We start from the raw sequence: 27,012 nt of genomic DNA, 5'->3' as shown, positions 1-27,012 counted from the left end.
AAGTACTACTATCGTTTGGAGCTTTTCTTATTCTGAGTTACAAGGATGGCCGCGTTTGAGGGGGAGAAATATGCCTTCTTCACAAAACGGGCCGACTTGATGTTTTATATCCAATCCTGTCTTTTCAATCATTTCCTGTCATTTCATACCTATCTACTCTCGAATCAGTACTGCAACTGCAAGCAAGATATTGCCAACTTCTGCCATGCTGCAACAATGGCGATGGCGACAATCGTGCAATAATGGCAAATAACCACAAAGCAATTGGAGTAACTCCAACAAAAAAAAAGTATTAATAGCGAAATCAAAGATAAGACGTGCTTATATATCCCTACTCCAAGTCTCCAACGTACCAGAAACCAGAGTAAATGAAAAATACGCCGTGCAAATACACCTTGTACACCTTATACACCATCGCGGCCCACAATGTCGTGATGCGCAGACGAGCATCAAGAGACCAGCCAGGAACGTTTACGTTTCGTTTCGCTTCGCAACGTTCGGCTCACTCACTCACATTCGGACAGGCTGACTCGCTGACTCAAGATCTGGATCCTCCGAATAGTTAACTTATCTACTGACTGGTTATAAGCGGAAGATCACACCATGGGATTCCCCGCATTGATTCGCTACCTGCTTCTCATAAAAGGGGACATCGCGCCGAGAGATCGCACACGCCAGGACGCCCCTACTACCCAAGCAGCCGAATCCAAGTCTCTACAAGGACAGCAGATCGAAAATGGCAGCAGTCAAAACGGCAGTGGTCACCCAGACCGAGATCCTGGACAGCCCGTACAACAAGCCAACCACGCTCCCCCCACCTCCGCCTCGGGATCCTATCCTGGGATCGCATAAGGATGGGAGTGTAGAGGATAGTGCAAGCAGACCGGCGTTTCGGCTGGAGGAGCATCCCATTGATCAAGTGCGACCGATTAAAGTCGGTGTTATTGGAGGCGGGTTGTCCGGGATTACGGCGGGGATACTCCTGCCTGCAAAACTGCCGGGCTTGGATTTACGGATTTATGATAAGAATGCGGATCTTGTTCGTTACCTACCTACCCATTAGTCCCCTGTTGTTGTTGTTGTTGGTTTTGTAGGGGTTTGCTAATTGGATTGGTAGGGCGGGACGTGGTATGAGAATACGTACCCCGGGGTGCGATGTGATATCCCAGCACATGTGTACCAGTCGAACTTTGAGCCGAATACCCGCTGGACGGAGGAGTTTGCGCAGGGCCATGAGATCCGGGATTACTGGCAGGGGGTTGCGAGGAAGTATGATGTGTATAAGTATGTGCGGGCACAGCAGCAGGTGGAGCGCACCGAGTGGTTTGCGGAGAAGGGGAAGTGGAGGGTTACTCTGCGAGATTTGAAGGAGAATAGGGTATGTCCAATTCATATCTTGAAAGTTATATACTGATGGCGATTAGGTATACGAAGAGGAGCTGGACGTCGTGCTTAACGCCATCGGCCACTTCAATGCGTGGAAATTGCCGGACTACCCCGGTATCAAGGACTTCAAGGGCCCGCTATTCCACTCGTCTAACTGGAACCACGACGTCGACCTGAAAGGAAAACGCATCGCCTTGATTGGAAATGGTGCATCAGGGCTCCAGGTCCTCCCATCCATCCAACCGATCGCCGCACACGTCGACCACTACGCACGCAACCGTACCTGGATCGCCGACTCCTTTGGGACAGTCGGCGTGCGCCGTCTCGAACCGAACCTGATTCCAAAAGAACATATCGAGTCCTTTGACGACCCAGATACGTACCTTGCGTACCGCAAGTCCGTGGAGGACGGCTACTTCTCCCGCTTCGGGGCTATATTCAAGGACTCGCCTATCAATGCTAACCTGCGCGAGCAATGGAGCCAGCTCATGCTGGCCCGTATAAAGGATCACCCTGAGCTCGCAGATAAAATCATCCCGGACTTCCCTCCGAACTGTCGCAGACCTACTCCCGGCCCGGGATACCTGGAAGCCCTGACGAAGGAGAACGTGAGCTACATACAAACTCACATAAGCCACTTTACACCCACAGGCATCGTCACGAAAGACGGGATAGAGCGTCCTGTGGATATCGTCATCTGCTCCACCGGCGCAAACGTCGATCACTGCCCGCCCTTCTCGATCCTGGCGAACGGGCTCGACCTGAAGACAGCCTGGAAGCACGACGGGCACTTCGGGTTCCCGTATAACTATCTAGGCGTTGGAGTACCGGGATTCCCGAACTACCTCTGGATCGGAGGCCCCAATGCGCTCGGGCACGGCGGGAGCGTGCCAAACGGCGTCGAGAACCAGGTTACGTATATCGCGAAGGTGCTAAGGAAGTTCCGCTCGCAGGGGATCAAATCGTTTGTTCCCTCCAAGGCAGCGACAGATGACTTTCTGGAATACTCGGATCAGTTTTTCCCGCGGACGGTGTGGACGGATGACTGTTCGTCGTGGTATAATGGTGGCAGGCCGGGGGCTAGAATCCATGGGCTGTTTCCGGGGAGTGCGGCGATGCTGAACTATATTCGGCGGGATCCGAGGTGGGAGGACTTTGAGTTTACGCATTTCAATCCGAGTGGGAATCGGTTTGCGTATTTTGGGAATGGGTGGACGAGTAGAGAGACGCAGGAGGGAGCTGATCTCACGCCGCATCTGAGGAGGCCGCAGGATATTGATTTGAGGACTTATATGGAGACGTGGGTGGATGTTTAGATGGTCTCTTTATTCTATCGATTTAGCTGAATTTCATAATCCCAATTTGCGTTGTATAGAATGGTTACAGGAAACAATATCAAATACGCATTGATACTTTACAAGGCGAGATAATCCTTGATTCGTGATCGTCTAGTCCGGTCTGCACGGATGTCCGGCAGTCCAGACCAGGGACCAAAGGTACATCCAATAACGTCTCCAAATGGCATCATGATCACCGTGTCCCTGGCTGGTACGGCCGAGGATCGGCGACCAAAGTGCCCCTCCATGAAGAGGGGCAGTGGCGACATTGCCAGGTCGATTGCGTCAGTTATTTATGATTGATAATCAGAACCAAGATATCTGGGATAGTTCTTGGATAGCCAGGTATAGCATCAATTTGTTCTAGCTCTAACGCCTCTATCGTAGTGTATCATTATCATAACAGCAAACATAGGAAAATAAATGAGTTAGTCCAGCGACACAACAATCCTCTTCCCACTGGCATCCCCCCGTCTCAGCGTCTCCAACGCCGCATTCACCCCCTCCAGGCCCCCCTCAGCCCTAATCACCTCCGGCAGCTCCAACGTCCTGCTCCCAATCAAACTCTCCAACCACGTAACCATCGCCTCTCCAACCTCGGGACTCGAATGGAACAGCTTAATCGGGACGGTGTGGTATACTATCCGCTCGTCTCGTTGTTTAGGTAGCCCTGTCAGGCCTAGTAGGTGTGCATGCGAGCCGTCAATTCCGATACTAGGATCTAACGTCGCTTGGAGGAGCGTTGCTGTGTCTGCACCAACAATGTCGATGGCGTAGCGGAGCTTTCCACCTGTTACGCCACGGATTATCTCCACTGCGCGCGCTGTGTCGTGTCGGTCGATGAGGATGTCTGCGCCGGCGGCGTGGAGTTTGGACCCGTGCCGTGCGACGTCAGCGACGCAGAGTGTTTTTAGTCCGGCCAGGCGTGCGAGTTGGATCGTTATTAGGCCCGTTGTTGTTGATGCTAGATTTCGTCAGTATGAATCCTCAAATAGTGATAGGGTGCTGGACATACCACCCCAGATAGCAATCCAATCGCCCTTCTTCGGCCGTTCAACCTCGTCCCGACTTGCGAAACACTCATCGCGAACATCACCCGGTATCAACTCCTTATTAACATCTTTGAGTACCTCCGGTAAACTCGGCCCAGGACACTGCTGAATCTTCCGAAAGTCCACCCCCAAACTCACCCCAAGCGCAAGCACAGACGCCACAAAGGCAACGCCCACCGAAGCCGCAGCATGCACACTATGACTACCGGGGATGCGGGCCGCGTTGAAATGCGTCGTGACTGCGTACTCCTGGAACGCGGCCTTGCGGATGTCGCGGTAGTCTGTTGAGGGAACGAGGACGAGATCGCCTTTTTGCAGGCGGGAGGGTGTCTTGTCGGAGTCTGAGACTGTTGAGGGGGTTTGGACGACTACCCCTGCTAGGTCTCGCCCGTTTACCCAGGGGAGACTCGGGAGGCCGAAATTGTATGCACTGCGTTTGTTAGCTGGTGGTCTGTGACTTGTGTGGTGGGTGTGGACGTACGGGCCCTTCCAGTCTACTGGGTTGAGGCCGATGGCGATAACCTGGTGATGTTAGATATTATATTTTATATATTGATAGGCGTCATACCTTGATAAGAATCTCATCTTTATGCAGAATAGACGGAATGGCATGGTCGTTGACAAGAGAATAAGGCTGCTGCGCCGCATGGACGAGCAAGGCACGCTGCCTCGAACGTGGCGTTTGTACGACTGGTGGATGTGTCTGCGTCTGATGCGTTATCCGGCCTGATACATTATCCCGCTGCTCGATGATGACCTGTTCGTAGACGGCTGGATGCTTTGCGTCCAGCGTCGCTGTCATTGTCGTTATAGTCGTCATGGTGTATGTATGCAATGGTGTATGTATGCAGACGCAAGGCAAAGATATGGAGGTTGTAGAATAGATTATGGAGGACGGAAGTATTTACACAACTACGCGAGTCAGAAGTGACAGCCAGAAATCCTTCAAGAAAGAATACAGGAAGGAGGATCCAAGTCAAGACGCCGTTACGTGCATCTCTGTCTAAATGCTGACCGGCCAGGCGGGTCGCGCGAATCGGCGATACCTCTCGCACGAGAGCGTAAGATATATCGGGCCTGAACGGAAAAGTGGGCAAACGGGGTTGTAATTTGCAATTCGACAAGCACATGGATTGGATCTGGGGACGCAATTGTGGTGTGCTATCACGAATGAAGCATTGCAAATCGCGGGGTTGGATTGCGTGATGGAGGCAGATCGTGTGGCAATTTGCAACTTGCGCTGGATATTTGGGCTTGTGAACGGTGGACCGCTTTTGCAGGCCGTTGCGATAATCAGGGACTGCTAATTAATACGTATTTGCTGGTTGCTGATGTTTACTGGGTTGGTTGTGCTGGATAGGGGCTTCGGCGACATATGAAGACATTCCCCCGTCTCACCCCCGATCTGACACCTGCTGTGGCACCGGAAGCATATCTGCTGCCTGGCGTCTGATCAGTCTGATTGCAAGTGTGACGGAAATGGCGTGCCAGATGCTATCAACAACTGGCTGCTGATGAGGCCAGTATTGCTCATCCCCCTTGCTGTCCGTCCACCATGTAAACACCGCGAATGCTGCTGGGCAGCTTCCCTCCAACACCACTACCATCACCATGGAGGCAGAAACACAGCCGTTACTGGAAGCGCCGTACGAGTGTCCTAATTATGGTGAAGATTTTGCTCGCCGCGATGAGCTGCCACGAGCAACCCCTGGGAAATATCTCAGCTGGACGACCGCGTACATTCTCGTCGTCTCGCGAGTCATCGGCAGCGGGATATTCGCCACGCCTGGCTCGATCGTGAAATCCTCCGGCAGCATCGGACTGTCGCTGTTGCTATGGATCGCTGGCACGATCCTCGCAGGCTGTGGGATGGTCGTGTCGATGGAATACGGCTGCATGCTGCCTCGCTCTGGCGGCGACAAGGTGTACCTCGAATACACATACCCCCGACCGCGATTCCTCGCATCTACACTGGTCGCCGTGCAAGCGGTCCTGCTCGGCTTCACGGCCAGCAACTGTATCATCTTCGCAAAGTACACGTTCTTCGCGTTTGGCGGCGAGCCGACCGAGCTACAGCATAAGCTGTTCGCCGCGGGATTGCTGACCCTAATTACCATAGTCCATGGCTGCTTCCGACAAACGGGGATCTGGATCCAGAATGTGCTCGGCTGGCTGAAGATATTCCTCATCGGGTCGATTTCACTAACGGGGATATGGGTGATTCTGCTGCGTCCGTCTGGGCTCGAGAGCGGTGCTCAGCAAAAGCAGTTAATGGCGTGGGATACGCTCTGGGAGGGATCGAACTGGAGCTGGAATCTGGTCTCGACGTCGCTGTTCAAGGTGCTTTATTCCTATGCTGGATTGAACAATGTCAACAATGTCCTCAGCGAAGTGCGCGATCCGATTGAGACGGTCAAGACTGTCTGTCCGGCTGCTTTGGTGACATCAGGGGTTCTGTATCTGCTGGCCAATGCTTCATACTTTCTTGTCGTCCCCCTGGATGAAATAAAACAGAGCGGAGAACTCGTCGCAGCATTATTGTTTGATCGACTCTTTGGTCCGCGAGTGGGAGGGACTCTGTTCCCTCTGGCCATTGCCATCTCTGCAGCGGGAAATGTCATGGTCGTCACCTTTGCACTGGTATGTCCTTCTTTTAATGAAATGTTCAGACCTAATGGAATAGGCCCGAGTCAATCAAGAGATCGCCCGACAAGGATTCCTCCCCTGGGGTGACGTCCTCTCCTCGTCGCGGCCCTTTGGCACGCCTCTCTGGGGCCTGATCGTGCACTACGTGCCATCTATCTTGGTTATCACTCTTCCTCCACAGGGAGACGTGTACAACTTCATCCTTGACGTCGAGGGCTACCCCGGGACCATCTTCGGTCTTGCTGTTACCATCGGATTACTGATTCTGCGGTATCGAGAGCCCTATCTCTCACGTCCATTCAAAGCCTGGTTGCCCGCTGTCTGGTTGAGAATTGTCATATGCGTGGCGCTCTTGGTTGCGCCGTTTATTCCGCCGCCGAATTATCAGGGTGATGTGGACTTCTTCTATGCTACGTATGCTATTGTAGGGACGGGAGTGTAAGTACCATCCTATTCTAAGATACCCATCCTATTTTGATACTCGACTGACACGAGTAGGATCGTCTTTGGGATTCTGTACTGGTATGTATGGACGGTGCTGCTGCCGAAATGGGGACGGTATAGGCTGGAGGAGGAAGAGAAGGTCTTGGATGATGGGACTACAGTTACGAGGTTGGTGCGGACATAGAATTATCTTAACCTATCATTTGCAATTTTGATTCTTTTTTGAAGTACATTGCCATATTCCTGATGCAAGCGTAAACCCAACTTCCTGCACGATCAAGTATATGATGCTATCCGTATTATCAAGCATCGTATTACAAATCCATAAACCAACCCTCCGGTTAACATCTTGATTTTGCTATAAGATCATAAATAGCATCCAATAGCCAATGATTGGATTTATCAGCATGCAACGCAAGGCGTCACATTCGTGATTGCGTGCTGGTCTGACAAATTGGCAACCCCTCCTTATACAGTACATATAGCCCTGCCATGGCCCGAGGATCTCCATCTCCAGCTCACTCTCCCAACTATCAGTCCCACTTGTATACTCTTGCATACTCTTCAGTATGGCCTCAGCAACGGTCCAGCTCCCAACAGCCGACAAACCCACCCTCCTCACCACCCAGCCTGTCCAAACACCCCAGGACAAACCTCGCCACGTCCATACAACCCTGAACTACTTCAAGGACCACGAAGACGGCTCTCCCCCAACCCCAAACTACGTCGGTGACCCTACGGCATATCGTACACAGCCCATCGAGACAGCCCCGGCAACCATCCACGACGTCTCGGGCCATGAACTGGACTACACCCTCGACGGCAACGGCTTCCAGTTCTACTACCATACCAGCGCCGAGAAGGACTTTCTCGACGACGAACAGATCAAGCGCGTCTACTACCCCGAGACAGAGCAGCTACTGAAAGATGCGTGCGTCCACACCATACCACCCAGCCTAACCCACCACTAACCCAATACTTATAGAACCGGCGCATCCAAAATCTTCATCTTCGACCACACCATCCGACGCGCCCCCCTCGACGCGCGAGATCCAGGAACCCCCCAACTCCGAGGCCCCGTCCAAAGAGTGCACATCGACCAGTCCTACCCAGCATCCAAGAACCGGGTCACGCACCACCTGCCCCAAGAAGCCGAGAAACTACTCAAGGGTCGCTACCAGATTATAAATGTCTGGCGACCGATAAAGCCGATCCTAAAGGACCCGCTGGCTGTTGCGGACGCGCATACTGTCCCTGATTCGGATCTCGTCCCGATTAAGCTTATCTACCCCGACCGGGAGGGTGAGACGCTGGGTGTGCGCGCGAATAAGGATACGAAGTGGTATTATCGGTATGGGCAGAGTCCGGATCTGGTTACGCTGATCAAGTGTTTTGATTCGAAGCTTGATGGGCGCGCGAGACGGGTGCCGCATACCGCGTTTGCCTTGCCTGGGGCGGAGAATGAGGCGGCCAGGGAGAGTATTGAGGTTAGGACGTTGGTGTTTCATGAGGATGATACTGCTGAATGATTATGAGTTTGCATGAGTGCGTTCTGCGTTTACTAGGTTAATATTTGCTTGCTAGCTAACTCTGAGACTGATGAATAATGATTATGGTTATTTGTTTAAATCTACCTCGGTAACTGATAAGAGATGAGTATTTTTCAGTTCGTATAATACCTGCCAGCTACTCTTCTGGTTCTGAGTAAATGCCGTGCGAGCACGTAATTCTGAGCCGGAACTGCAACATCGCCAACCAGCAGAACACGAACATGGCCGGGAAGTGGATATGGGAATTCAAGATTCGACCGTTGATTCGAGGCACCTGGAGGTGTCAGCAAGCCAGGAACTGACATGATAAGTTCTTTGACTGGGGCTGTTGCGTTTTAGTTGTTTCTGGAAGTATATCAGGAGCTGTCGCCCGTGAGCTAAGGAAGCTGCAGCTTGATTACACCAGACACTCTTATACACGCTAAAGTTGTATTTATTCGGTATGACAGGGGACAAAGATATCAGCACCGACGAAGAAGTCGCCAATGACTCTGTCACCACCAAGCACCCAGGTACGCCCATCACTCTCAACTACTTGGGTAAACTAACAAGAACAAAGTAAAATGGTATCGCTCGACCTTCTACAATGCCCTCATCCTGGGAATGTGCAACTTCCTCGCCCCCGGCATTTGGGGCGCCATGAACTCTCTCGGTGGCGGCGGTGCATCGAAGCCCTATCTTGTCAACACCGCGAATGCACTTACCTTCTGCCTCATGGTGTTGTCGTGCTTTTTCGGCAGTGTCCTTGTCAAGTTCATCGGCATCAAATGGACTCTTATTGTCGGGACAATGGGCTACGCGCCATACGCAGCCGGGATCTACACCCAGGTGCGGTATGACAGCGACTGGCTGACTCTCTTTGGGGCTGCGTTGTGCGGTCTCTCAGCCGGAGTTTTCTGGATGGCAGAGTCTGCAATTGCTCTCGCATACCCAGAACCACACAATCAAGGCAAATTCCTAGGCTTCTGGCTCAGTTTCCGCGTCCTCGGCCAGATCGTCGGCGGTGCAATCAATATCGGCGTGAACATCGATCGATCAACCGCAGGTAGCGTCTCATACGTGGTCTACTACATCTTCATCACCCTCCAAGCCCTAGGTGCATTCTGCGGATTACTCCTGACAAGCCCAGGGAAGGTGCAGAGAACCGACGGAATCCCGGTGAAACTTCACATTGCCAACGACGTCTGGTTCGAGATCAAAGCCATGTCCAAGCTGCTGGTCAGCAAGAACTTTCTCCTGATTACGCCGCTGATCTGGCAAGCGACGTTTAGCGAGGCCGTGATGTTCACGTATAACTCGCTGTGGTTCTCGGTGCGGGCGCGCGCGCTGGGCTCGTTCGTTTCTGGGATTATGGCTATTATATCGGGGAATTTGCTCGGTGCGTTTCTGGATAGTAAAGTCTCGCTGAAGATGCGCAGTCGTGCGGGATTTGCTATTGTGCTTGGACTGCAGGGTGCGTGGTGGTTGTGGGGGACTATTGTTGTTACGGACTTTAATAAGAAACAGCCAACGTTCGACTGGGTTGATCCTGGGTTCGGGAGGGGGTTTCCTCTTTATTTGTTCTGGGTTGTTGGGTTTCAGCTGAACTATATGTTTTTGTAAGTGATTTGCCTATTCAGTGACAAAGGCTAACGGGATAGGTACTTTGTTGTTGGCAATCTGGCTACGAACGAGGAAGAGGTTGTGCGCATCGCAGGGCTGTTGAGAGGGATGGAGTCTGCATCCCAGGCTGTGTCGGTGAGTTATTTCACTTTATTGAATGGACCGAGCTAATGAATTCAGTATGGCTTGAGCAGTGTCTCTGTTATGGCGTCTGTTGGGAGTATATACTTGAACTTTGGCCTGTGGGCGATTGCCCTATTCCCTGCCTGGTTGGTTATCAAGGAGATAGGGGTATCACTCGGCGACAAGAAGGTAGAGAGGGAGGCACAGAATGTGCAATAAGGGAACTAACCTGTAGTACGTGTAGTTAATTATTGTTTGTAAATAATTATCAACAAAAGAGCCCAGCAAGTGTGTGGAAAGCTGGATGTCAATCTTGGGCAACGGAACGATAGACGGCTTTATACTAGATCCCGCTTTCAAATTAAGCTGATATTGGGGCTGATGGGGAGCTTGCCGACATCTCAACGCTGGACATTGTTGGTCCCATAACTGGCCGAGATAAGCTTCATGTCGCTGCCATGCCACGTCTGCGGTGGGGGCACTCCCTGGGGCTTGACTTGAGTTTAAAGTTGCCAGATGTGAAGCTCTTCTTGGACACTACACAATATATAGAACATGGACCAGGTATAGAAGGGTTCTTATGATTCGCACCACCGTCACTGCGGACCACGGCCTTGGTGACAGTCAAACTAGCCCTGAACAAGACACCGGATTCTGCTTAGGAGTTCCATTGATTGAGGTTCCGCTGGGCCAGCCTATAGAAACCTGATTGGTACTAATTTTAGGGATGGTGGGTCTATAAACAATGTTCTATACTGCTTCAAGGCCCTTAAACTGGGTTATTCAGGAGAGCGGTACAAATCTCTTCAAGGCTCTGTAGATATAAACTGCCCTTCTATATTTGCACTGAGCTGGGATATTACTGCACTTGTATATGATAGTGCAGTGTAACCTGAATTTGTATTTGTGTACAATAGAGTAGCGTCATATAACAAGCGTCCCCAGCAGAGGGCTATATAATAGACTCTCGCCTCGTGTCGTTAATACAGCAACAACAGTATCTCGCACAGGCACAATACAGCCTCAGCAGCTTCTAAGTAGTAATCTGCAGACCAGCGCCATAGCGGTCAGCCCAAAGCTTGCCACTAACCGAGTCCCCATCCCGACACTCATCCATAATGACATCCATATACAGCGAGAAGCAAACATAAGGGATGGACTTGACATTGCTAAAGTTCCCATCCGCATGCTTCTGGCACACCTTGACAAGCGCACCATTATCCCCGCCATCAGTCCAGTCGCTGCATGCATCCCCGTACGCATCAGCGGTGCCCTGCATTTGCGCGCCGCCCCATTTCGCGGGGTCATCCTCCTCGGGGTCTGCGCCCTCGTTCTCGACTTCGTTCACGGCGAGCTTGGCCCAGTGTTCGCGCATGCCGGTGGCGTCTTCCCACGAGGGGGGGCTGTCGGTGATGCCGCATTCGACTTCTTGCGGGTGGACGCAGTTCAGCCAGGGGTTGTGGGTTGCAGCGGAGGCAGAGCTGGCTGCGAGGGCCGTGGAGAGGATGGCGGTAGAGAGCTTCATTTTCTGGAGTTGTTAGTCGACGTCTCGAACTTGGTATCAGAGGTGCTCACGGTTGCTTTGTTCGATTGTTGAGATGGAAGTTCGAATCTGATTGAAAAGCTGAATTGACTGGGCCTCCATGCGGTTTATATAGCTTTCTATCCTACATACTGACCTTGACAATCTAGTAGACTGGGGCCAAAACGACAGTCATCATATGATACTGACATTGACTGCAAGAGCGGCAGTGCAGACTTGACGTCCTGCTGTTGGCGATCATATCTTCCCGTTTCAGTGATGTTGTCTGTCAATCCGCAGTTCTGCAGTAGTTCTGCCCCATTTTTATTAGCTCCTGAAGTATACGAGACTGGACCCCACGTTGCTCTCAAGGTCCAGGTTTCTTGCCCAACTTGATGTTTATACAATCAAAACACGGTGAACAAGACTATTTTGACTCGGAGAGTGTTTAGATCCCATTGACACAATGAGTTCCAGTCTCAAGAACCAACAAGAACTGGCTTGACAAATCATCATTGTATCTATACATACGCCGTAGAGACAAGCGCCGGTTATTCATCGGGCGACTGTGTGTATGTCTTACTCAGGTATGCGCTATAGTAGTGACGTAAGACGGTAATATGCCTCACCAGGCTTCACTGCCCCTGTCATTCTATAGTATCAGATGCCAGATGCTCTCCATGCTACCGATGGTTCAAGGTGGATCAGGGACCCGGCGCTACAGTAGGGGCCAAACAGACCCACAACCGCAGTGAACAGATGCCAATGATTGCGAACGTGGAGGCGGGCTTTATTGTTGGTATCGTTACCATGAGGCAGAAAGGTACGCCCGTTGCAGAGGACGAGAACAAAGCCCACCATGGCCGCGAAGGGGAGTGCGGAAACACAGCCAACTTCTTCACTTCTGCATGATCTCGACCTCTAACCGAGCCGGGGATTGGATGTTCCGCTCGTCTATCAAGCTGCATACAGAAACCATCAACCGCCAAAGCCGATCACCTTGGGGTCCGGACTCTGACGGCCGATGGTCGATATGAATGTGGAGTGAGTTGAAGAAAGCTGGAGTCAAGCAACCCTGCAGGTCTCCAGCTGCATTGCCCCGTCCCCACACTGGGCCTGTGCTTGCTTCGCCCCAGCTTCGATATCTTGCACTAGGATCCTGGACCTTGTTCCCAGCCCGCTCACTGGCCGTGAAAGTTCCCTAGCCGAGACGCTTTGGCTCTGATCATGCGTCTTGGGTTCGGCAGTTGCAAATGCCTGAGTTAGAGCGTGACGCTATTGGTTTATATCCGTAAGCTATCAGTATCTGTCTGCAATGGAGTTCAAGTATGTTGGATCGTCACCTGGCGCTCCAACCCGACAGCTGCAGTCGTGCATTAATCAAACAGAAGGAATGCATTGTTATTGGCTGATACCCCGTAAGCCATCTGATATTCCTGTCAGGTAGACGAGTGAGGTATTTGTTGAACCGCCCAACAATTCAGGGCTAGCAGACCGGGGTAGAGCAACTTCCCTCATGTCGTCTGATTTCTCTCTTTGCATGATATCCAGAACAATACTAGGAGTATCCTTGTACTGCAGATTCCAGGATATACCCAGGGGATATAGAGACATCAACTTGATATCAAAAGTTGCTATAACTATTCGCATTGTTTTTAGATACGTAACTTCGTTTATACAATATAGATACAACAGATCTCAATGTGCCATCCCCCCCACAGACTTATTCTTCACATTAATCCACTCAATCGGCAACGCCCCAAAGACCATACACGCCGCCGCCACAACGCCCACATAGAAGGAAACCGTGACGGCCGAGCTATACGCCTCCAGCACAGCAGGGAGCATCTCAGGCTCAACAACATCACGCAACTTCGTCGCCCCCGCGGCAACCACCGCAGCAAAATCAAGACCCGGCACGTCCCGGATGAGATTATGCACCAGCTTGTCCTGGAAGATACTCTGTGCCACGGCAACCATCACCGCCCCGCCAAAGGTCTGCATGAACGAGACCAGCACGATAGCCGTAGGGACATCCTCATGAGGCAGCGCGGCCTGGACAGCAACGGTCGGCTGCGCCATTCCAATCCCGAGTCCGATCCCGTAGAGAGCCTGGTATCCGATCCACTGGTCGCTGCCGGAGTCGGTCTTTAGGGTTGTGAGCAGCCCGGCGCCGAGTGCGGCGATGACGGGCGAGATGTAGAAGAAGGGCGTGTAGTAGCCGGTAACGTTGACGATGGCGCCAGAGATTATAGCTAGGAGCACGGAGCCGAGGATCATGGGGAGGTTCATGAGGCCGGATTTTGTTGCGGATGCGTCTTTGACGGTTTGGAACCAGATTGGGAGCTATTGCTGTTAGTATACTAAATTACAACATATATTGGTAGGGTACTCACGTAGTAGGTCAGGACCATCATGGACGAGGTCATACAGAACGCAAACGCAGAAGATCCCAAGACATTCCTGTTGCTGATTAAACGCGGGGGAATGGTGGCGCGTTCTCCTCTCCAGAACTGCAGGGCGATGAAGACGCTTATGAGGATGCCAAAGGCCACGAATAGTCCGATTATGGTGCCGCTGTTCCAGTCGTATTCTGATCCTCCCCATTGTATTGCGAGCAACAGGCAGATCGTCCCTGGCAGGAAGACCGACATACTGATCAGGTCCAGCTGCGAGAGTCGATCTGCCAGCCCGTGCGTCTGTTTGATGGGTTCGCGCGCGGGAAAGAAGAAGGAAATAAAGACCGCTGTGACGGCGCCGAGAGGGAGGTTGATATAGAAGCACCATCTCCAGCTCACATAGTCGGTGAATGCACCACCGAGTAAGGGCCCTGCCACACCGGCAACCCCGAATACACCGGTTAGCAGTCCTGTGTATAGTGCCCGCTTGCTCAAAGGGATTGTCTCCGCGATGATCAACAGGGACCCAGAGAACAGCCCTGCAGCGCCGATGCCTGAAATGGCACGTCCGATGATCAGAGACGTGGAGTTTCCTGCCAGGGCGCAGACAAGGGACCCTATCTCGAAGACTGCCAGTCCGGCCAGGTAGACCCATTTGATGCAGCAGAAGGTGTATAGTTTGCCGAAGAGCACGCTCAAGCCGCATGTTGCGAGGAGGTACGAGCTCGCGTACCAGCCCACGTCGTCCAGCGAGTTGAATTCGGCGGTTATCTTGGGGATTGCGGTTGCTAGGATTGTGTTGTCCTTAACAGTTAGCTAGTATACAGTATTGCATCAGGTGGTGGCATACTAAGGAAAGGCAGAACACGGCCAGGGCCAGCCCAACCGTGATCATGGCCACTTTCCACGGGGGTGGATAAACCGGCTCATGCTTTCTGCCATCGTCTGTCTCGAAAAGGCTCAGCGTGTCATGTCGCACCAGGTCCGTTATCGAGCCGTCGTCGTGAGTCGTGGGTTGAAGATGGATTGACTGGCCTCGCATATTGATCCTTTGATACCTCTCGTGGTGGCATGAGACGAGCGAAGAAGCTTCAAGTCGAGACAGGTTGAAGAGCCCAGATCGCGCCTCGCCAGCGGGTCCTGGATTTCTTTTAGTTATTTCGGAGATGCCACTGACACGCCTCGAGATTCCCGCTGACGACCAGCATGCCCCCTTGCGGAGCGGCTGGGGCCAAATATGATACATCAGCGAAATGTGGGCAGTGGCGTCACTAAACATCTCCGATCTCTGGAACATAGGGATGAGTGCCTTGTGAAACAAAAATAAATCTGTGGCTTGGGCGTTCGCTGGCTGGGTTCGAGGTGCTCAGACGGGCTCAAACGTGGCGCATCAGCTCCTTGCTCCTTGCTACACAGGACAGTGTACGCTGGGCTGCACCCCTTGCTTTACCCCTGCGTTTGACATTAAGTCCAGGGGTACAGTCCAAGCGTGCATTAAGCTTTAAATTTAAGCCGAGTTACAGATAATGGCTGTGATACGATGGTAGACCTGCTTCTGCCATTGTCGGCAAACAATCTCGCTCCCTTTAGACTTATACCATGATGCAATTTCCACGTGAAATACGCGTGTAGCTTCAATATTAGATGCATGCGATTATTAGATGCATGCGCCCGCACACGAAATAAGAGTAATACGACCTGTACAATCCGGGCGTGGGGTATTTGAAGCGCGTCGTGCAAAACTGCCATATCTCTCCGTAGAGTCAAGGTATAGCACATACAATTATACTAGGCGAAGAGATATTTCTCCGATATAATCTCGCTTTCCTGGACTCCTGCTATGATAGGCGCAGCTGTAACATCCAGAGTGGCTATGGCAGGCACATCGTGGCTATGCTGCAGAATATATAATCCACAGCTCCCAGTTACACCTCACATCGAAGTATCTAATCCGTACCATCACCATGGACAACAATAAACACAAACACACCTCTCTAATAATCATAGGAATCGACTTCGGCAGCACCTCCTCCTCAGCAGCATTCAACCGCCCTAACTCCAGCACCGAAATCCACATTTTACACCACTGGCCCGACGCCGTGAAATGGTCCTTCGATCAAGTTCCCAGAGGGGCAGAAATCCAGTCCATCGTGTACTACAGCCCGGACATCGAAGTAGTCGGGTGGTCTGGGTTGGCAAATCGAGACGAGGTTGTAACCGCACAGGGAAATCTCAAACCAGGTATACATCCTGCACCGGACTTCAAGGCGCAATTGTTTCCGCCAACTGAGGCTCAACCTGGGCTGCTCCCCCGCGGGAAGACGATTGAGGATATCACGGTTGACTTCCTGTGTCATTTGCGGCGAAGTATCCAGGAGCAGCTCGCATGGCGGGACTGCAGGGGGACGCTTCAATTTATGATGACCGTTCCGGCGTTCTGGGATGATGAGACCAGGGAGAAATTCCGGGGAATAACCAAGACGGCAGGTTTTGGCCAGGGCGAGAAGTTGGAGCTCATATCTAGCCTTGAGGCGGCCTTGTTCAACGCGCACTACGCAATGCCCACTTTTAACGCTGGTGATAATATACTCGTCCTTGACTGCGGCGGGCATCTTGTTGAAGCGGCTGTCTATCAAGTTAAATCAACCTCTCCTCTGAAGATAGACCGCCGAACCTCCGTCTCCGTGGCGTCTTGTGGCTCTGCCGAAGTAACTCGACAATTCATGACCATCGCAGGAAATAAGATAAATAAAGCGGGATTTCCGGATCACGGCCGTACAAAGCCTCGGATGCGCCTTCGGGCGAAAAGGGCATTTGAGAAGGATCTGCTATTTGGGGATGTCCTGGGAAGGCCGGAGTTCAAGTTTGATCTCCCCCCAGAGGTCTTGGATGGATTTTGGGTGGCGGATTTGGGTGTTGAGATGGATTGTCCTGAGGCGAATATCTTGGAGGGATATATGGTGTTTTCTGAGGATGAGATATATCCTTGTTTTGATGCAGCTGTGGAGAGGACGTTGGGACTTGTACGGGAGCAGGTTGATGCTATGCATGAACAAAATGAACAGATACAGGTGAGAATATGAATGGTAGGTTTGTACCATGCTAACAGAATAGGGCTGTCTGCTTGTTGGCGGGTTCAATAGATGCCATTACTACAACCGCAACGTCAAATCTGGTATATCGGAGTCTGGAGGAACGATTGAAGTGAACAACAGAACTATCCCTTTCGCAAAGGGGGCTATTCTGGCTGGGCTCGACAGGTTGAATATACCGTGACAGTGTATAGAATTACTCCAGATCCACGTCTGAATCATCACTGCAATTATCGCCCATCTCAACGCTGGAATCATCGGACATCGACTGGGATGAGGCTGGTCAGAATGTTGTAAACTGTTCAATTCCTAGGGCCATACCTCGTTCCAGCGGTCCAAATGATCCGCCTCGCTACAAAGCTCGTTGGCCTCGTACATAACCTTCCCATCAGCCACAATCTCGTGGTCCCCATACTTGATGAGATCAAAGTCGATGCCCTGCTCTTTGAAGCTGCTCGAAACACCCGCAAAGGATATTTTCGCGCGCTCGGGAACCTCCAACGTATACTCTTTCCGATTATCATATTCCCAACGCGTCAAGTCACAATTGGCAATCTCCAACTGAAAGGTTTGCAGGAGTATCTTGCGCAGGCTAGGGAACCGCTGACGTTCAGCCAGTAGGCGCCTTAGTTGGCCCTCGAGCATACCGTAATGGGTGAAATCAACCTTTGTAAGAGCAAGGATCTCAAGGCCCCGGGGCAGGAGCTTGTCCAGAGATACACTGGGCTCTGCCCCATCCACTGAATCCAGGAGATTATATACCGGCATCCTTAGCTCCTTCAGCGCTGTAAACTCATCTAGACTTCCGAACCAGGCCTGCTGTTTTGGTTCCTCGATATCCTTATAAAAGAAATCGTCGTCATCGTCCGTACGTTTCGTGACACCTATATCATTCAGCCGTAGCTCGCGCAAGCTCTGCCGTTGAGACAAAAGCGGATCTCGAAATCTGTGACATCGGAAGTTTGCAAGGTTCTCGGTTGAGTCAACGACGTTGGTATGCTGATACACAAACCGCTCGAGCTGGGTAAAACCTGGTAGAAGCTCGCATAACCCGGTCAGGATGTTCGAGTCTAGTAAAGAAATCTCACGTATTGGCGATGTTCTAGGCCTGATCTCGAAGGGAATCTCAAAAGAACCACCTGATTCTTCTGATGGATCAAGTCCTTCTGATCTATCAAACTCGAAACAGCCTTCAAGGTGAAGGGCCTGCATTGACGGCAGTGTAAGAAACGGGATAAATTGCTTAACTGAGTATCTGTCGTGCGAGTCAAAGATGGTGACGGAGACCTTCTGCAGCTTTTGCAGTGGTAGTCCGACCTGGGGGGATTTGCTTGCTATCCTTGAGACGGTCCAGAGAAGTCTGTCATTATCCTCGGGCTTCCAGGCCCACTGCACATCGAGAACCTGTAGGTTGGGCAGTAAAAGGAGGAGTACTGCCAACCAAGCAAAGCCATTCTCTTGATCTAGCTTCTTTTCCCAGGCAGCTACTTCGTTATCGGTGTCGGCGAAAGATTGTAGAAGCTCGTGGAAAAGGGCCCGGTCATAGAAACCAGATTCATCATCATCGGAGCCGGAGAGACATGGGAAGTCTAGCTCTTGTACAAGAGGCCTTAACCGGGGATTCCTCTGAAGACCTTCTGCGAAGCGGAGCACCTTATTATCACCCCAGAGCTTAATCCGCGAATATACCTTGGCACATAGGATGACGTTCCAACTGCGACAGACTTGCAGCAGCCGCACCTGATCGTCGGTGTATTCGAACTCGTCTAGCAGTTGGAAGAGGATCTCGGTGGGGAGGTTATTTGCCATGTTGTCGATGGAGGATACAAAGGGCAGGAGCAGTGCTGAAGGTTATGTCCCCGTGCTGAATGTTATATCCCTCTCAGGTACGCTTGCCTGCCAGGCTGAGACGACCGCAGTGGCCAATTACAGCCAGCCAAGAACACAGCCTTCGCTTCCCTGCATAGAATCATCAATACCGATCAATGGAACCCTGGCCATCAAGCGGGAGCGACAGCACCACAAAAGAGAATATATAACCGCCGTTGATACTATATACCCACCAAGTAAAGTCTAGTATATCAAGTATAGAGCCAGAGATATCAAGGTGAATAAGACATCTCTTTCATAAGGGGGCCGTTTAGCTGGTTACTTGGATGGCGGGGCTGCGGCTCGTGTTTCAGGGATTGCCCGCACTGTCTTCACGACAGCCTCGTGGATCAGCTTATCTTTACCAATTGCAGTACCCGAGTCAAACCTGCCTATATTGACCACAATTTCTATACCATGGACATCCCAAATGCAGTCAACATAGCCATCCTGGGCGGGTGCGAGAGTACAGTCACCTTCCTCCACACAGTACCATCCCCTCTCCACGTTTATTAAGTACAGGTACTAACAACCAAGTTCAACCACGAGCGAATGTCTCGTCGAGCCCATAACACAATAATACCTTCAACCCAAAGCTACCACCTCAGGCCATGCACTCTCGACGAAGACGAAGTCATGGTGGTAACGAGGGAATTCGAAACCGAGCGTCTTGAAAACCCGCACCTCCTGCACTGTTTTGGTACAGGCACTGAGCCGCCTGATGGGTTTATCATCGTCTATGACCCGACTTGGTCGTTTTCGCTGGATGAAGCCGAGGGACTTCTAGCGGCTGTTGTGGGTGCGACTTGGGGGCCAAGACTGGTAGAGTTGGAAATCATTCGTCGGCGGCTTGAGTCTTCACCTTCACCTTCACCTTCATCGTCAGGTTCAGGGAGATTGTGGAAGAGGTCTTCCAAGTTTAAATACTTCCCGCGCCTCCCATATGACCTGCAGCTAGCAGTTCTACGGGCCTGTCTCGTTTCGCCAGAGGCTATAATCGACCAGAAACCGCATTTAAACGGGATTAACGTGAATTTACTCCTGGTGAATAAGTTTTGTTACAGGGAGGGCGGGAAAATATACAGATCGGAGAACAGGTTTCTTCCTCTGCCGCCGATATGCTTAGTTGCGGATTCATCTACGGGTATTTTGGGGTCTGGGGGAGACTCGGGCGATCATTTGGTGGACAAAGGAAGACAATTAGCGGAGAAGTTCGGGGTTGGTTTTGTTACTATATCCTGTGAGAGCAAGACTAGTGTGGATGGGGTTGTTATGGGAATTGTTAGGCGGTTTATCGCGACAGGGGAAGGGATCCTCAAGCACCGGCAGAGACCGAGAAGGTCTGTGATCGAGACTGGCAGGACAGTATTTGGAAGAATCATGAAAGGGTCCATACCCTCCACATGAGGCTGAATCGACCAACAAATCGGCCCAGTTTAGCGCCCAGTGCGTCCGTGGCACAGAAACCTGGCCAATGAAATTAGCAGCTCGAATTAACTGTTGGTTTTGCGGTTTCCAGTTGGTTTGGGCCGGAAATATCGGCCGGCCAGGCACAAGGCACCAGGCCCCCGAGAAACGAGAAAGACTTAAAGTGCCTGCCCCTCAAATAGAGATCAGAAATTGACAACAGAGACTGAAATACAAACTGAGTACAGACTGAGGTGCAGACAGTAAAATGGGCCAGATCCAACTGCCACCGCCCGCCTCGGACGAGCTGCCCGCCTACAACGAGATCGACCCAGTCCCAGTCCCAGTCCCCTACCGCGACGACGACACCCAGGCCCTATCGCCAGCCTCAACCTCAACCGCCTACGCCATCCCCGGCCAGCAGAAATGGCACAGCATCCGCGGCGCCCACAGCGCAGCCGGCTCGCTCTCTCTCGACCCGACTTTCTCCTCTGAACCCTCCACGCTCGAAGCCTTCATCACGTCGCAAACCCGCCTCCCCCCGCGCCCCTGCCTCGTCGTCCACGGCCACCACAAACAAACCCGCCGCAGCGGAAACGAGACCAAAACCGAGAACGTCACGGACTTTGATTTCCGCATTGACCTGACACGCACGATTCTGCGGTGGGGACGCGAGGAGCGCGATGGGCCCAGCCAGCGATGGTCGTATACCTCTGTTGTTAGCGATGGGGATGGTCAGAAGGCTTATCGCGGTGGGAGGATTCCTGCCCGGCAAAGAAAATCGAAATCCGGTCGCATTGCCCTCCCAGAGGGTGAGGGTGAGCGATTGATGGATCTGGAGAGTGGAGAGGATTACCCTGGGATTAAGGGCTGGTGTGAGCGGTTCTGTGTAGACTCTGCGCCGGTGAAGTCGTGCGTTCCCTTACACTACTATGGTTATAATGATGCTGACAGCTAATCAAGGTTTACGTATCGGCGCAAACTACACGGGTTCGATGCAGCGCCCATGCGCACGGCTTTGACGTCGCATATCCGCTCGACGGGATACCAGGGACATATCAGCATAACCCCCGTGACGGCGAACGGGTTCGTGACGTTCTACTCGCCGCACTGGATCAATAAGCTGAGGAATAACGCCTTCGTGTATTGGGCGTGCATCATCCTGCAGCTGTGGCTGATTACGTGGCCGATTATCTGGGTCATGGAGCGGCGGTATGAAGTCGTCCGGTCCGAGTGGTTCTCGTCGCAGACTGTGGCGGATCCGTCGCTGCCTGGTGGTTCTGGCAAGATCTATGCGGGTGGGCATAGTGAGCAGGCTGCCGCGGAGCTGTGGGCGCCTGTTGTGAGGGAGGCGGCGTGGCAGGGGAGATGCCATGGAGAGATTCTGGGGGAGGCAGAGGTGCTGGAGCTGAAGAGACAGGGGGTGCAGCGCAGAGAGGCTGTTCCGGGAGAGGCGGAGGGCTTGCTACAGCGTGGACAGGCAGCGCTGGGGGCGATGGGGATCAGGAGTATTGGGGGAGTGAATGTCACTGGGGGGTGGGGAGGGGATAGCTCCAGTGCCAGCAGCTCGCGCTTTAGTATTCGGATGGGCTAGTACCTGCTGGACTGTATATATCACTATGGTTTATGTATGCTTTACTATGGTTATGAACCGTTACCTATCATTTTCGTACAAAGGGATTGTTCGGATGGCCGGATACGCTATGACGCTGTGATGTAATCGACAACATGATCATGATGGCAGACAATCCAACCAGACAACAGCAGAAACAGCAAACAGCAGGATCATGACAACGAGTTGGTTAACAACAGCAGGATCTGATAGTTAGTAATGACACTCGGCTAAGCGTGCAGATCGCGGAATACTCCCGGCTATCGGACTTTGGCGTTGGAGACTCCGAGTGGGGTTGAAATAATTGCACGCCTGGGGTTGAAATAATTGGAGTCTTCTTTTATTCTTCTTGGTCTTTTATTGCTGAACTGGTTTGATTCTTATCCAGGGTCCCTCGTCAGTTCAGCTGCGGTGTATTCTCATGGCGGCGCAAGAAAAAGCCGACGGCGATGCCAGCCAGGTAATCAATTGTATCCACTTCACTTGGGTTGATTTGTATTTCTAACATGACCAGGATATCGCGATGCCCCAGAATGTAGAGGGGAAAGTGTCGAACCGCCTTGTCAATGCGCTGCTCTGGGCACCGCCGCAATGCCGCTGGAACCCTGACAACCCGCCCAAGTTCAACATGTTGTTGAACTTGTTATTCGCCTTTGCCGGCACTTTCACCGTTGCCAATCTGTACTATGCGCAGCCGCTGCTCGATCTCCTGGCGGACTTCTTTGGCGTCTCGCAGGAGCGCGCCTCGCTGATTCCGACCTGCTGTCAGGCTGGGTATGCCGCGGGGTTGATATTGATCTGTCCGATGGGTGATATGGTCCGACGCAGGCCGTTTGTTCTCTTGTTGACGTTCATCACGGCGACGATGTGGCTGGCTCTGTGTTTTACGAATTCCTACAGCGTCTTTCTGGCGTTCAGCTTCCTCACCTCTGTCACCACGGTCACTCCAGTGCGTCAACCATTAAACCCACCCTATATCTTATAAAGCTAATGATATAGCAAATAATGCTCCCACTCGTCGGTGACCTAGCGCCCCCAGCCCGGCGCGCCACAGCCCTCTCAATTGTCTCCTCCGGCCTCGTGCTAGGGCTTCTCTTCGCCCGCCTCCTCTCCGGCATCATCGCCAACGCCTCCCACTGGCGCAACGTCTACTGGCTCTCCCTAGCCCTACAGTACCTCATCTTCATCCTCCTCTACCTCTTCATGCCCGACTACCCCTCCACAAACACCAACATCTCGTACCCGCGCATCCTCTCCTCCATCGCCGTCCTCTTCACCAAACACCCCGTCCTCGCCCAAGCAACCCTAATGGGCCTCCTCACCTCCGCAACATTCACCTCCTTCTGGACAACCCTCACCTTCCTCCTCTCCGGCCCTCCGTACTACTACAACACCCTCACAATCGGCCTCTTCTCCATCGCAGGCCTAACACCCATGTTCTTCAACCCGATCTATTCCCGCCTGGTTATCGACAAATACACCACCCAGCTCTCAACAACCATCTCGCTCCTTGTAGCAATAACAGGTATCGCAATAGGCGCATATACAGGGACATTCACAGTCTCCGGCCCAATCCTACACGCCGCGCTGCTCGATTTCGGAAACCAGGCCACCATGGTTGCGAACCGTGCGGCGATCTATACTGTTGCGCCCAAGGCGCGGAATCGCGTGAATACGGGGTATATGGTTGGTGCGTTTGTCGGGCAGCTTATGGGCACGGCGGTGGGGAATAGGGTTTATGCGGCCAGGGGGTGGGTTATTTCTGGGACGGTCAGTTTGGTGCTTTCGGCGGCGGCGTTGGGGGTGGGTTTGCTGAGGGGGCCGAAGGAGACGGGGTGGGTTGGGTGGAGGGGGGGTTGGTCTCTTAGGAGGGTTGATACTGCTTCTGGGCCGGGTACTGTTGCTGCTGTTGATACTGCTGGTAATGGGAGTGGGAGTGGTCCTGGTAATAAGGATAGTCAGGCAGTCTGAGGGTAAAGGAATAGATATTACCCTTGTCATATGTCGGCAGGACCGTAGTATTGGGACGGAGGTCTTCTATGACCGGTCTGGATGATTGGATACTGTCTGTAAGCGAGCCAGCTTCGGCTTTCGGCCTATAACGACCAATGGCCGACTGCTCCAGTCGGTTGGAACAAGAGAATGGCCTTTATATTCTGTTCACCGGAACAGCCTCCGCACCCGAAGCGGCCAAAGCCCGGTGGAAATGTCAATGCGCCATCTCGGAGCCGCTGCCTATAGGCTGGCTAAATCGTGCAATTCAAAATATAATAGGTGGAAGCTTCATGATTTGCCAATTTACCCAGATTATTCACAGCAGTTTTTCCGCCTGTCAGTGTCAGCTCACTCTGCAGCACAAGTTATGGAATATATGGGGAATCGGTCCCACCAGATTCTGCGATCTGCGCTGTCTTTTGATCTTCTCCAGTTTCCTCCGCACTTGAGCTGATCTGAGCTGACTGCAGGTACAATGGGGAAGGGCTACACCATCGGCCTCGCTGCCTTTGCAGCGACAGGGAGTTTTCTGTTTGGTTATGATTCCGGTGTTATGACGGATGTGATTGCGTCGCCGCATTTCTTGAATTTCTTCAACACGACCAAGACGTCTTCTATTATCGGCGCGATTAATAGTACTTTTTCTGGCGGAGGTGCGGACAACAACATTATTCCCTGCCTTTCCCTGTTGCTGTTAATAACCCCGTCTAGCATGCGTTGGAGCACTCACGGCCGGTCTGACAATCGACCGTCTCGGTCGTAGAGGCACGATCCAAATCGGCGGGTTCATTGCCATGATCGGGGCCATTCTGCAATGCGCTGCGAAGAATCTGGCGATGATCCTGGTCGGGCGAATTATTGCGGGCTGGGCTGTTGGGATCCTTAGTATGTCGGTGCCGGTTTACCAGGCTGAGTGTGCGCATCCGCGGAGTCGTGGATTGTATGTTCTCCTTCCACTTTCCCTGGATAGAGAAAAGTTCTGATTTTGCAGGATTGTTGGTCTTTCGCAGCAGATGATCGGTGTTGGGTTTATTGTCAGCACGTATGCCTCTCCTAGCCTTGACTCGAATCAGCTACGATGGTCTGATTGATTGTTTTATAGATGGATCGGCTACGGCTCTCTACACGCGCCAGACACAAACTCCGTGCAGTGGCGATTCCCACTCGCCTTCCAGGCCTTGCCGGCCATCATGCTCGCCGTCGGGATGTTCTTCCTCCCCGAGTCGCCCCGGCATTTGATCGAGAAGAACAAGCACGAGGAGGCGATGAAGATCATGAGGCGGCTGCACTATGATGGCACGAACGAGGACTGGATCCAGGGCGAGTATATCGAGATCAAGACGACTATTGAGGCCGAGAAGGAGATTACCGCGCCTGGGTGGTTGGTTATGTTCCGCGTGCCGCAGTGGCGCAAGAGATTGCTGTATGTTCGTCTGGATTTGATGTGGACTGATCTGACTTTTATAGACTTGGGACATTGGTGCAGGTGTTTACCCAGATGACCGGTATCAATGTGATCAACTACTACCAGAATATCATGTACGTATCTTCTCTCCTTGCGTTAACACCCGCTAATTTGAACAGGTACGAAGCCCTCGGTATCACCGGCAATCGCGCCACTTTGGTAACAGGAATCTACAACGTCGTCGGCCCCATCGCAAACCTGATCTTCATCGTCTTCGTGCTCGACCGCGTCGGCCGCCGACGGCCTCTTCTCTTCGGCGCCGCAGGAATAACCCTCGCCCTGGTATGCGAAGCCGCAATCAACTCGCAGAACGAAGACGGGACCCGCCACGGGTACAGCGTCGGCGGGGTATTCCTCTTCTTCTGTGTGACTGTCTTCTTCTCGTTCTCATTTGGACCAATCAGTTGGGTGTATATGTCTGAGATCATGCCGATGCAGATCCGCGGGAAGGGGAATGCGTTTGCCACGGGCATTGGGAACTGGGCTGTTAGTACGCTCTGGAGTCAGGTTTCGCCGATTGCGCTGGGGAAGATTGGGTGGAAGTTTTACTTTTTGTTTGCCGGGTGGAGTACGTTATTTACCCTGTCTGCTATTGTATTTGGTTTGGGTGCTGACGGTGTAGATCTTGTTGTGACGATTCCGACGATTTATCTCTTCTTCAGGGAGACCAAGCAGAAGACGCTGGAGGAGATTGATTTGCTATTCGGAGGTAGGGCTCTAGGGACGCTGAACAGCGATCTTACTGGGAAGGGCTTGGAACCGCAGGGTGAGCAGGTCGAGAGGGTTGAGAAGGGAGCCAATGTATAGCATAGTCAAGAGCAACATCGTTGTAGACGATGCATATATTGCAGAAGGCATTATAACAACTGCCCTACGTTGACTCCAAAACATTTCATCTTTATCTGATAAACCTCAATACCTTGGACGCCATATCCCTACAAAGTTTACGCATCTCCCTTTGCATTCGCAATCGCAACCCCCAATAACAACCCACACACCATCGCCATGATAATCGTCAGCGACACCATCGCGCAGCAGAACCGCTGGTACCGCATCTTATGCTGCCGCGCGATAAACTTGTCGCACGATTCGCAGTGCACGTGGGGCTGGAATGTCGAGGGTGGCGGGAGGGGATTGAGGGAGCGACATCCTCGGCGAGACGATGACTGACATTCATTGAGGTAGGCGTGGTGGTGGCCTTGTGCTTGTTCTTCGTCTGGAATGGTGTCGTTTTGGGGGACGGAGGAGTACTATATGCATTAATGTTAGTCTAGGGTTTGGTGTTGGGTGGCAAGGTTGTTGTACCCCCGAGATAGGGTTCTGCGGTGGTCGCGGGTCCATGTCAAGCTCCTCGTAGGGAGGGACGGAGTCTGTGTCGTTCTTGGGGATTTGTTCGTACTGCATGGTTGTTAAAGAGATGCTGGTTTGATTACTGTGAAATGGAGGGGATGTTTTATGGATGTTTTATCAGCCGAATGATGCTGCCTGTTCAGCCACATCGAGCACTAAAA

At 52.3% G+C, this 27,012-nt stretch overlaps 13 protein-coding genes across 13 annotated transcripts; 9 read left to right on the top strand and 4 right to left on the bottom strand.

Moving 5' to 3' along the window:
- The first annotated feature begins 475 nt into the window (after positions 1-475).
- ASPVEDRAFT_188041 (flavin-containing monooxygenase) lies at positions 476-2,729 on the top strand. The gene is made up of 3 exons (XM_040809026.1): positions 476-1,039; positions 1,118-1,378; positions 1,425-2,729. Exons 1-3 carry the CDS (start codon positions 737-739, stop codon positions 2,700-2,702), a joined length of 1,842 nt encoding a protein of 613 aa, XP_040665484.1. The 5' UTR covers positions 476-736; the 3' UTR covers positions 2,703-2,729.
- A 346-nt stretch (positions 2,730-3,075) lies between these two features.
- ASPVEDRAFT_39095 (zinc-binding alcohol dehydrogenase family protein) lies at positions 3,076-4,707 on the bottom strand. The gene is made up of 4 exons (XM_040811840.1): positions 4,344-4,707; positions 4,257-4,297; positions 3,739-4,205; positions 3,076-3,687 (listed from the first exon to the last, which is right to left on the bottom strand). The coding sequence occupies exons 1-4, from the start codon at positions 4,593-4,595 to the stop codon at positions 3,152-3,154; spliced, it is 1,296 nt and encodes a 431-aa protein (XP_040665483.1). The 5' UTR covers positions 4,596-4,707; the 3' UTR covers positions 3,076-3,151.
- A 679-nt stretch (positions 4,708-5,386) lies between these two features.
- On the top strand, positions 5,387-7,049 carry ASPVEDRAFT_128867 (putative methionine permease; the record flags this gene model as incomplete). Its single annotated transcript, XM_040806587.1, has 3 exons — positions 5,387-6,415; positions 6,459-6,859; positions 6,920-7,049. 3 exons carry the CDS (start codon positions 5,387-5,389, stop codon positions 7,047-7,049), a joined length of 1,560 nt encoding a protein of 519 aa, XP_040665482.1.
- A 329-nt stretch (positions 7,050-7,378) lies between these two features.
- Positions 7,379-8,460, top strand: ASPVEDRAFT_188030 (uncharacterized protein). The gene is made up of 2 exons (XM_040809025.1): positions 7,379-7,796; positions 7,851-8,460. The coding sequence occupies exons 1-2, from the start codon at positions 7,435-7,437 to the stop codon at positions 8,392-8,394; spliced, it is 906 nt and encodes a 301-aa protein (XP_040665481.1). The 5' UTR covers positions 7,379-7,434; the 3' UTR covers positions 8,395-8,460.
- A 397-nt stretch (positions 8,461-8,857) lies between these two features.
- On the top strand, positions 8,858-10,359 carry ASPVEDRAFT_51066 (DUF895 domain membrane protein; the record flags this gene model as incomplete). Its single annotated transcript, XM_040814418.1, has 4 exons — positions 8,858-8,927; positions 8,975-10,013; positions 10,056-10,152; positions 10,198-10,359. 4 exons carry the CDS (start codon positions 8,858-8,860, stop codon positions 10,357-10,359), a joined length of 1,368 nt encoding a protein of 455 aa, XP_040665480.1.
- A 721-nt stretch (positions 10,360-11,080) lies between these two features.
- ASPVEDRAFT_883457 (uncharacterized protein) lies at positions 11,081-11,665 on the top strand (the record flags this gene model as incomplete). Its single annotated transcript, XM_040818289.1, has 1 exon — positions 11,081-11,665. A coding segment is annotated over one exon (585 nt), but the record flags the coding sequence as incomplete, so codon positions are not given.
- A 1,626-nt stretch (positions 11,666-13,291) lies between these two features.
- Positions 13,292-15,265, bottom strand: ASPVEDRAFT_163836 (MDR family MFS transporter). Its single transcript, XM_040808621.1, has 3 exons — positions 14,912-15,265; positions 14,059-14,865; positions 13,292-14,008 (listed from the first exon to the last, which is right to left on the bottom strand). The coding sequence occupies exons 1-3, from the start codon at positions 15,101-15,103 to the stop codon at positions 13,361-13,363; spliced, it is 1,647 nt and encodes a 548-aa protein (XP_040665478.1). The 5' UTR covers positions 15,104-15,265; the 3' UTR covers positions 13,292-13,360.
- Positions 15,266-15,896: 631 nt separating this feature from the next.
- ASPVEDRAFT_39091 (Hsp70 family protein) lies at positions 15,897-17,414 on the top strand. The gene is made up of 2 exons (XM_040811839.1): positions 15,897-17,132; positions 17,176-17,414. The coding sequence occupies exons 1-2, from the start codon at positions 16,026-16,028 to the stop codon at positions 17,335-17,337; spliced, it is 1,269 nt and encodes a 422-aa protein (XP_040665477.1). The 5' UTR covers positions 15,897-16,025; the 3' UTR covers positions 17,338-17,414.
- Positions 17,415-17,462: 48 nt separating this feature from the next.
- On the bottom strand, positions 17,463-18,962 carry ASPVEDRAFT_81308 (uncharacterized protein; the record flags this gene model as incomplete). Its single annotated transcript, XM_040817017.1, has 1 exon — positions 17,463-18,962. One exon carries the CDS (start codon positions 18,960-18,962, stop codon positions 17,463-17,465), a length of 1,500 nt encoding a protein of 499 aa, XP_040665476.1.
- A 477-nt stretch (positions 18,963-19,439) lies between these two features.
- Positions 19,440-20,429, top strand: ASPVEDRAFT_81307 (uncharacterized protein; the record flags this gene model as incomplete). The annotated part of the gene is made up of 2 exons (XM_040817016.1): positions 19,440-19,511; positions 19,560-20,429. 2 exons carry the CDS (start codon positions 19,440-19,442, stop codon positions 20,427-20,429), a joined length of 942 nt encoding a protein of 313 aa, XP_040665475.1.
- Positions 20,430-20,697: 268 nt separating this feature from the next.
- On the top strand, positions 20,698-24,012 carry ASPVEDRAFT_51064 (MFS transporter; the record flags this gene model as incomplete). The annotated part of the gene is made up of 4 exons (XM_040814417.1): positions 20,698-21,341; positions 21,393-22,006; positions 22,581-22,990; positions 23,041-24,012. 4 exons carry the CDS (start codon positions 20,698-20,700, stop codon positions 24,010-24,012), a joined length of 2,640 nt encoding a protein of 879 aa, XP_040665474.1.
- Positions 24,013-24,046: 34 nt separating this feature from the next.
- On the top strand, positions 24,047-26,751 carry ASPVEDRAFT_39086 (sugar porter family MFS transporter). The gene is made up of 7 exons (XM_040811838.1): positions 24,047-24,689; positions 24,748-24,976; positions 25,028-25,078; positions 25,139-25,459; positions 25,504-25,575; positions 25,621-26,069; positions 26,124-26,751. The coding sequence occupies exons 1-7, from the start codon at positions 24,512-24,514 to the stop codon at positions 26,306-26,308; spliced, it is 1,485 nt and encodes a 494-aa protein (XP_040665473.1). The 5' UTR covers positions 24,047-24,511; the 3' UTR covers positions 26,309-26,751.
- On the bottom strand, positions 26,446-26,905 carry ASPVEDRAFT_148725 (uncharacterized protein; the record flags this gene model as incomplete). Its single annotated transcript, XM_040808176.1, has 2 exons — positions 26,446-26,751; positions 26,807-26,905. The coding sequence occupies 2 exons, from the start codon at positions 26,903-26,905 to the stop codon at positions 26,446-26,448; spliced, it is 405 nt and encodes a 134-aa protein (XP_040665472.1).
- Positions 26,906-27,012: the final 107 nt, after the last annotated feature.

Source organism: Aspergillus versicolor (assembly GCF_001890125.1).
Source record: "Aspergillus versicolor CBS 583.65 unplaced genomic scaffold ASPVEscaffold_3, whole genome shotgun sequence".
Lineage (NCBI taxonomy): Eukaryota > Fungi > Ascomycota > Eurotiomycetes > Eurotiales > Aspergillaceae > Aspergillus > Aspergillus versicolor.
This window is presented reverse-complemented; position numbering and strand designations above follow the sequence as displayed.

What these genes read in the sequence shown, in the direction of transcription:
- ASPVEDRAFT_188041 (XM_040809026.1), top strand. Translation starts at nt 737, where the DNA reads ATGGCAGCAGTCAAAACGGCAGTGGTCACCCAGACCGAGATCCTGGAC. An exon ending in ATGATAAGAATGCGGATCTT is followed by an intron (nt 1,040 to 1,117) that starts GTTCGTTACCTA and finishes TTGGATTGGTAG; the next exon opens with GGCGGGACGTGGTATGAGAA. An exon ending in GAGATTTGAAGGAGAATAGG is followed by an intron (nt 1,379 to 1,424) that starts GTATGTCCAATT and finishes GATGGCGATTAG; the next exon opens with GTATACGAAGAGGAGCTGGA.
- ASPVEDRAFT_39095 (XM_040811840.1), bottom strand. Translation starts at nt 4,595, where the DNA reads ATGACGACTATAACGACAATGACAGCGACGCTGGACGCAAAGCATCCA. An exon ending in CCAGTAGACTGGAAGGGCCC is followed by an intron (nt 4,206 to 4,256) that starts GTACGTCCACAC and finishes TAACAAACGCAG; the next exon opens with TGCATACAATTTCGGCCTCC. An exon ending in TTGGATTGCTATCTGGGGTG is followed by an intron (nt 3,688 to 3,738) that starts GTATGTCCAGCA and finishes GACGAAATCTAG; the next exon opens with CATCAACAACAACGGGCCTA.
- ASPVEDRAFT_188030 (XM_040809025.1), top strand. Translation starts at nt 7,435, where the DNA reads ATGGCCTCAGCAACGGTCCAGCTCCCAACAGCCGACAAACCCACCCTC. An exon ending in GAGCAGCTACTGAAAGATGC is followed by an intron (nt 7,797 to 7,850) that starts GTGCGTCCACAC and finishes CAATACTTATAG; the next exon opens with AACCGGCGCATCCAAAATCT.
- ASPVEDRAFT_163836 (XM_040808621.1), bottom strand. Translation starts at nt 15,103, where the DNA reads ATGCGAGGCCAGTCAATCCATCTTCAACCCACGACTCACGACGACGGC. An exon ending in CCGTGTTCTGCCTTTCCTTA is followed by an intron (nt 14,866 to 14,911) that starts GTATGCCACCAC and finishes CTAACTGTTAAG; the next exon opens with GACAACACAATCCTAGCAAC. An exon ending in TGATGGTCCTGACCTACTAC is followed by an intron (nt 14,009 to 14,058) that starts GTGAGTACCCTA and finishes TAACAGCAATAG; the next exon opens with CTCCCAATCTGGTTCCAAAC.
- ASPVEDRAFT_39091 (XM_040811839.1), top strand. Translation starts at nt 16,026, where the DNA reads ATGGACAACAATAAACACAAACACACCTCTCTAATAATCATAGGAATC. An exon ending in AACAAAATGAACAGATACAG is followed by an intron (nt 17,133 to 17,175) that starts GTGAGAATATGA and finishes CTAACAGAATAG; the next exon opens with GGCTGTCTGCTTGTTGGCGG.
- ASPVEDRAFT_39086 (XM_040811838.1), top strand. Translation starts at nt 24,512, where the DNA reads ATGGGGAAGGGCTACACCATCGGCCTCGCTGCCTTTGCAGCGACAGGG. An exon ending in CATCCGCGGAGTCGTGGATT is followed by an intron (nt 24,977 to 25,027) that starts GTATGTTCTCCT and finishes CTGATTTTGCAG; the next exon opens with GATTGTTGGTCTTTCGCAGC. An exon ending in CTTTTTGTTTGCCGGGTGGA is followed by an intron (nt 26,070 to 26,123) that starts GTACGTTATTTA and finishes CTGACGGTGTAG; the next exon opens with ATCTTGTTGTGACGATTCCG.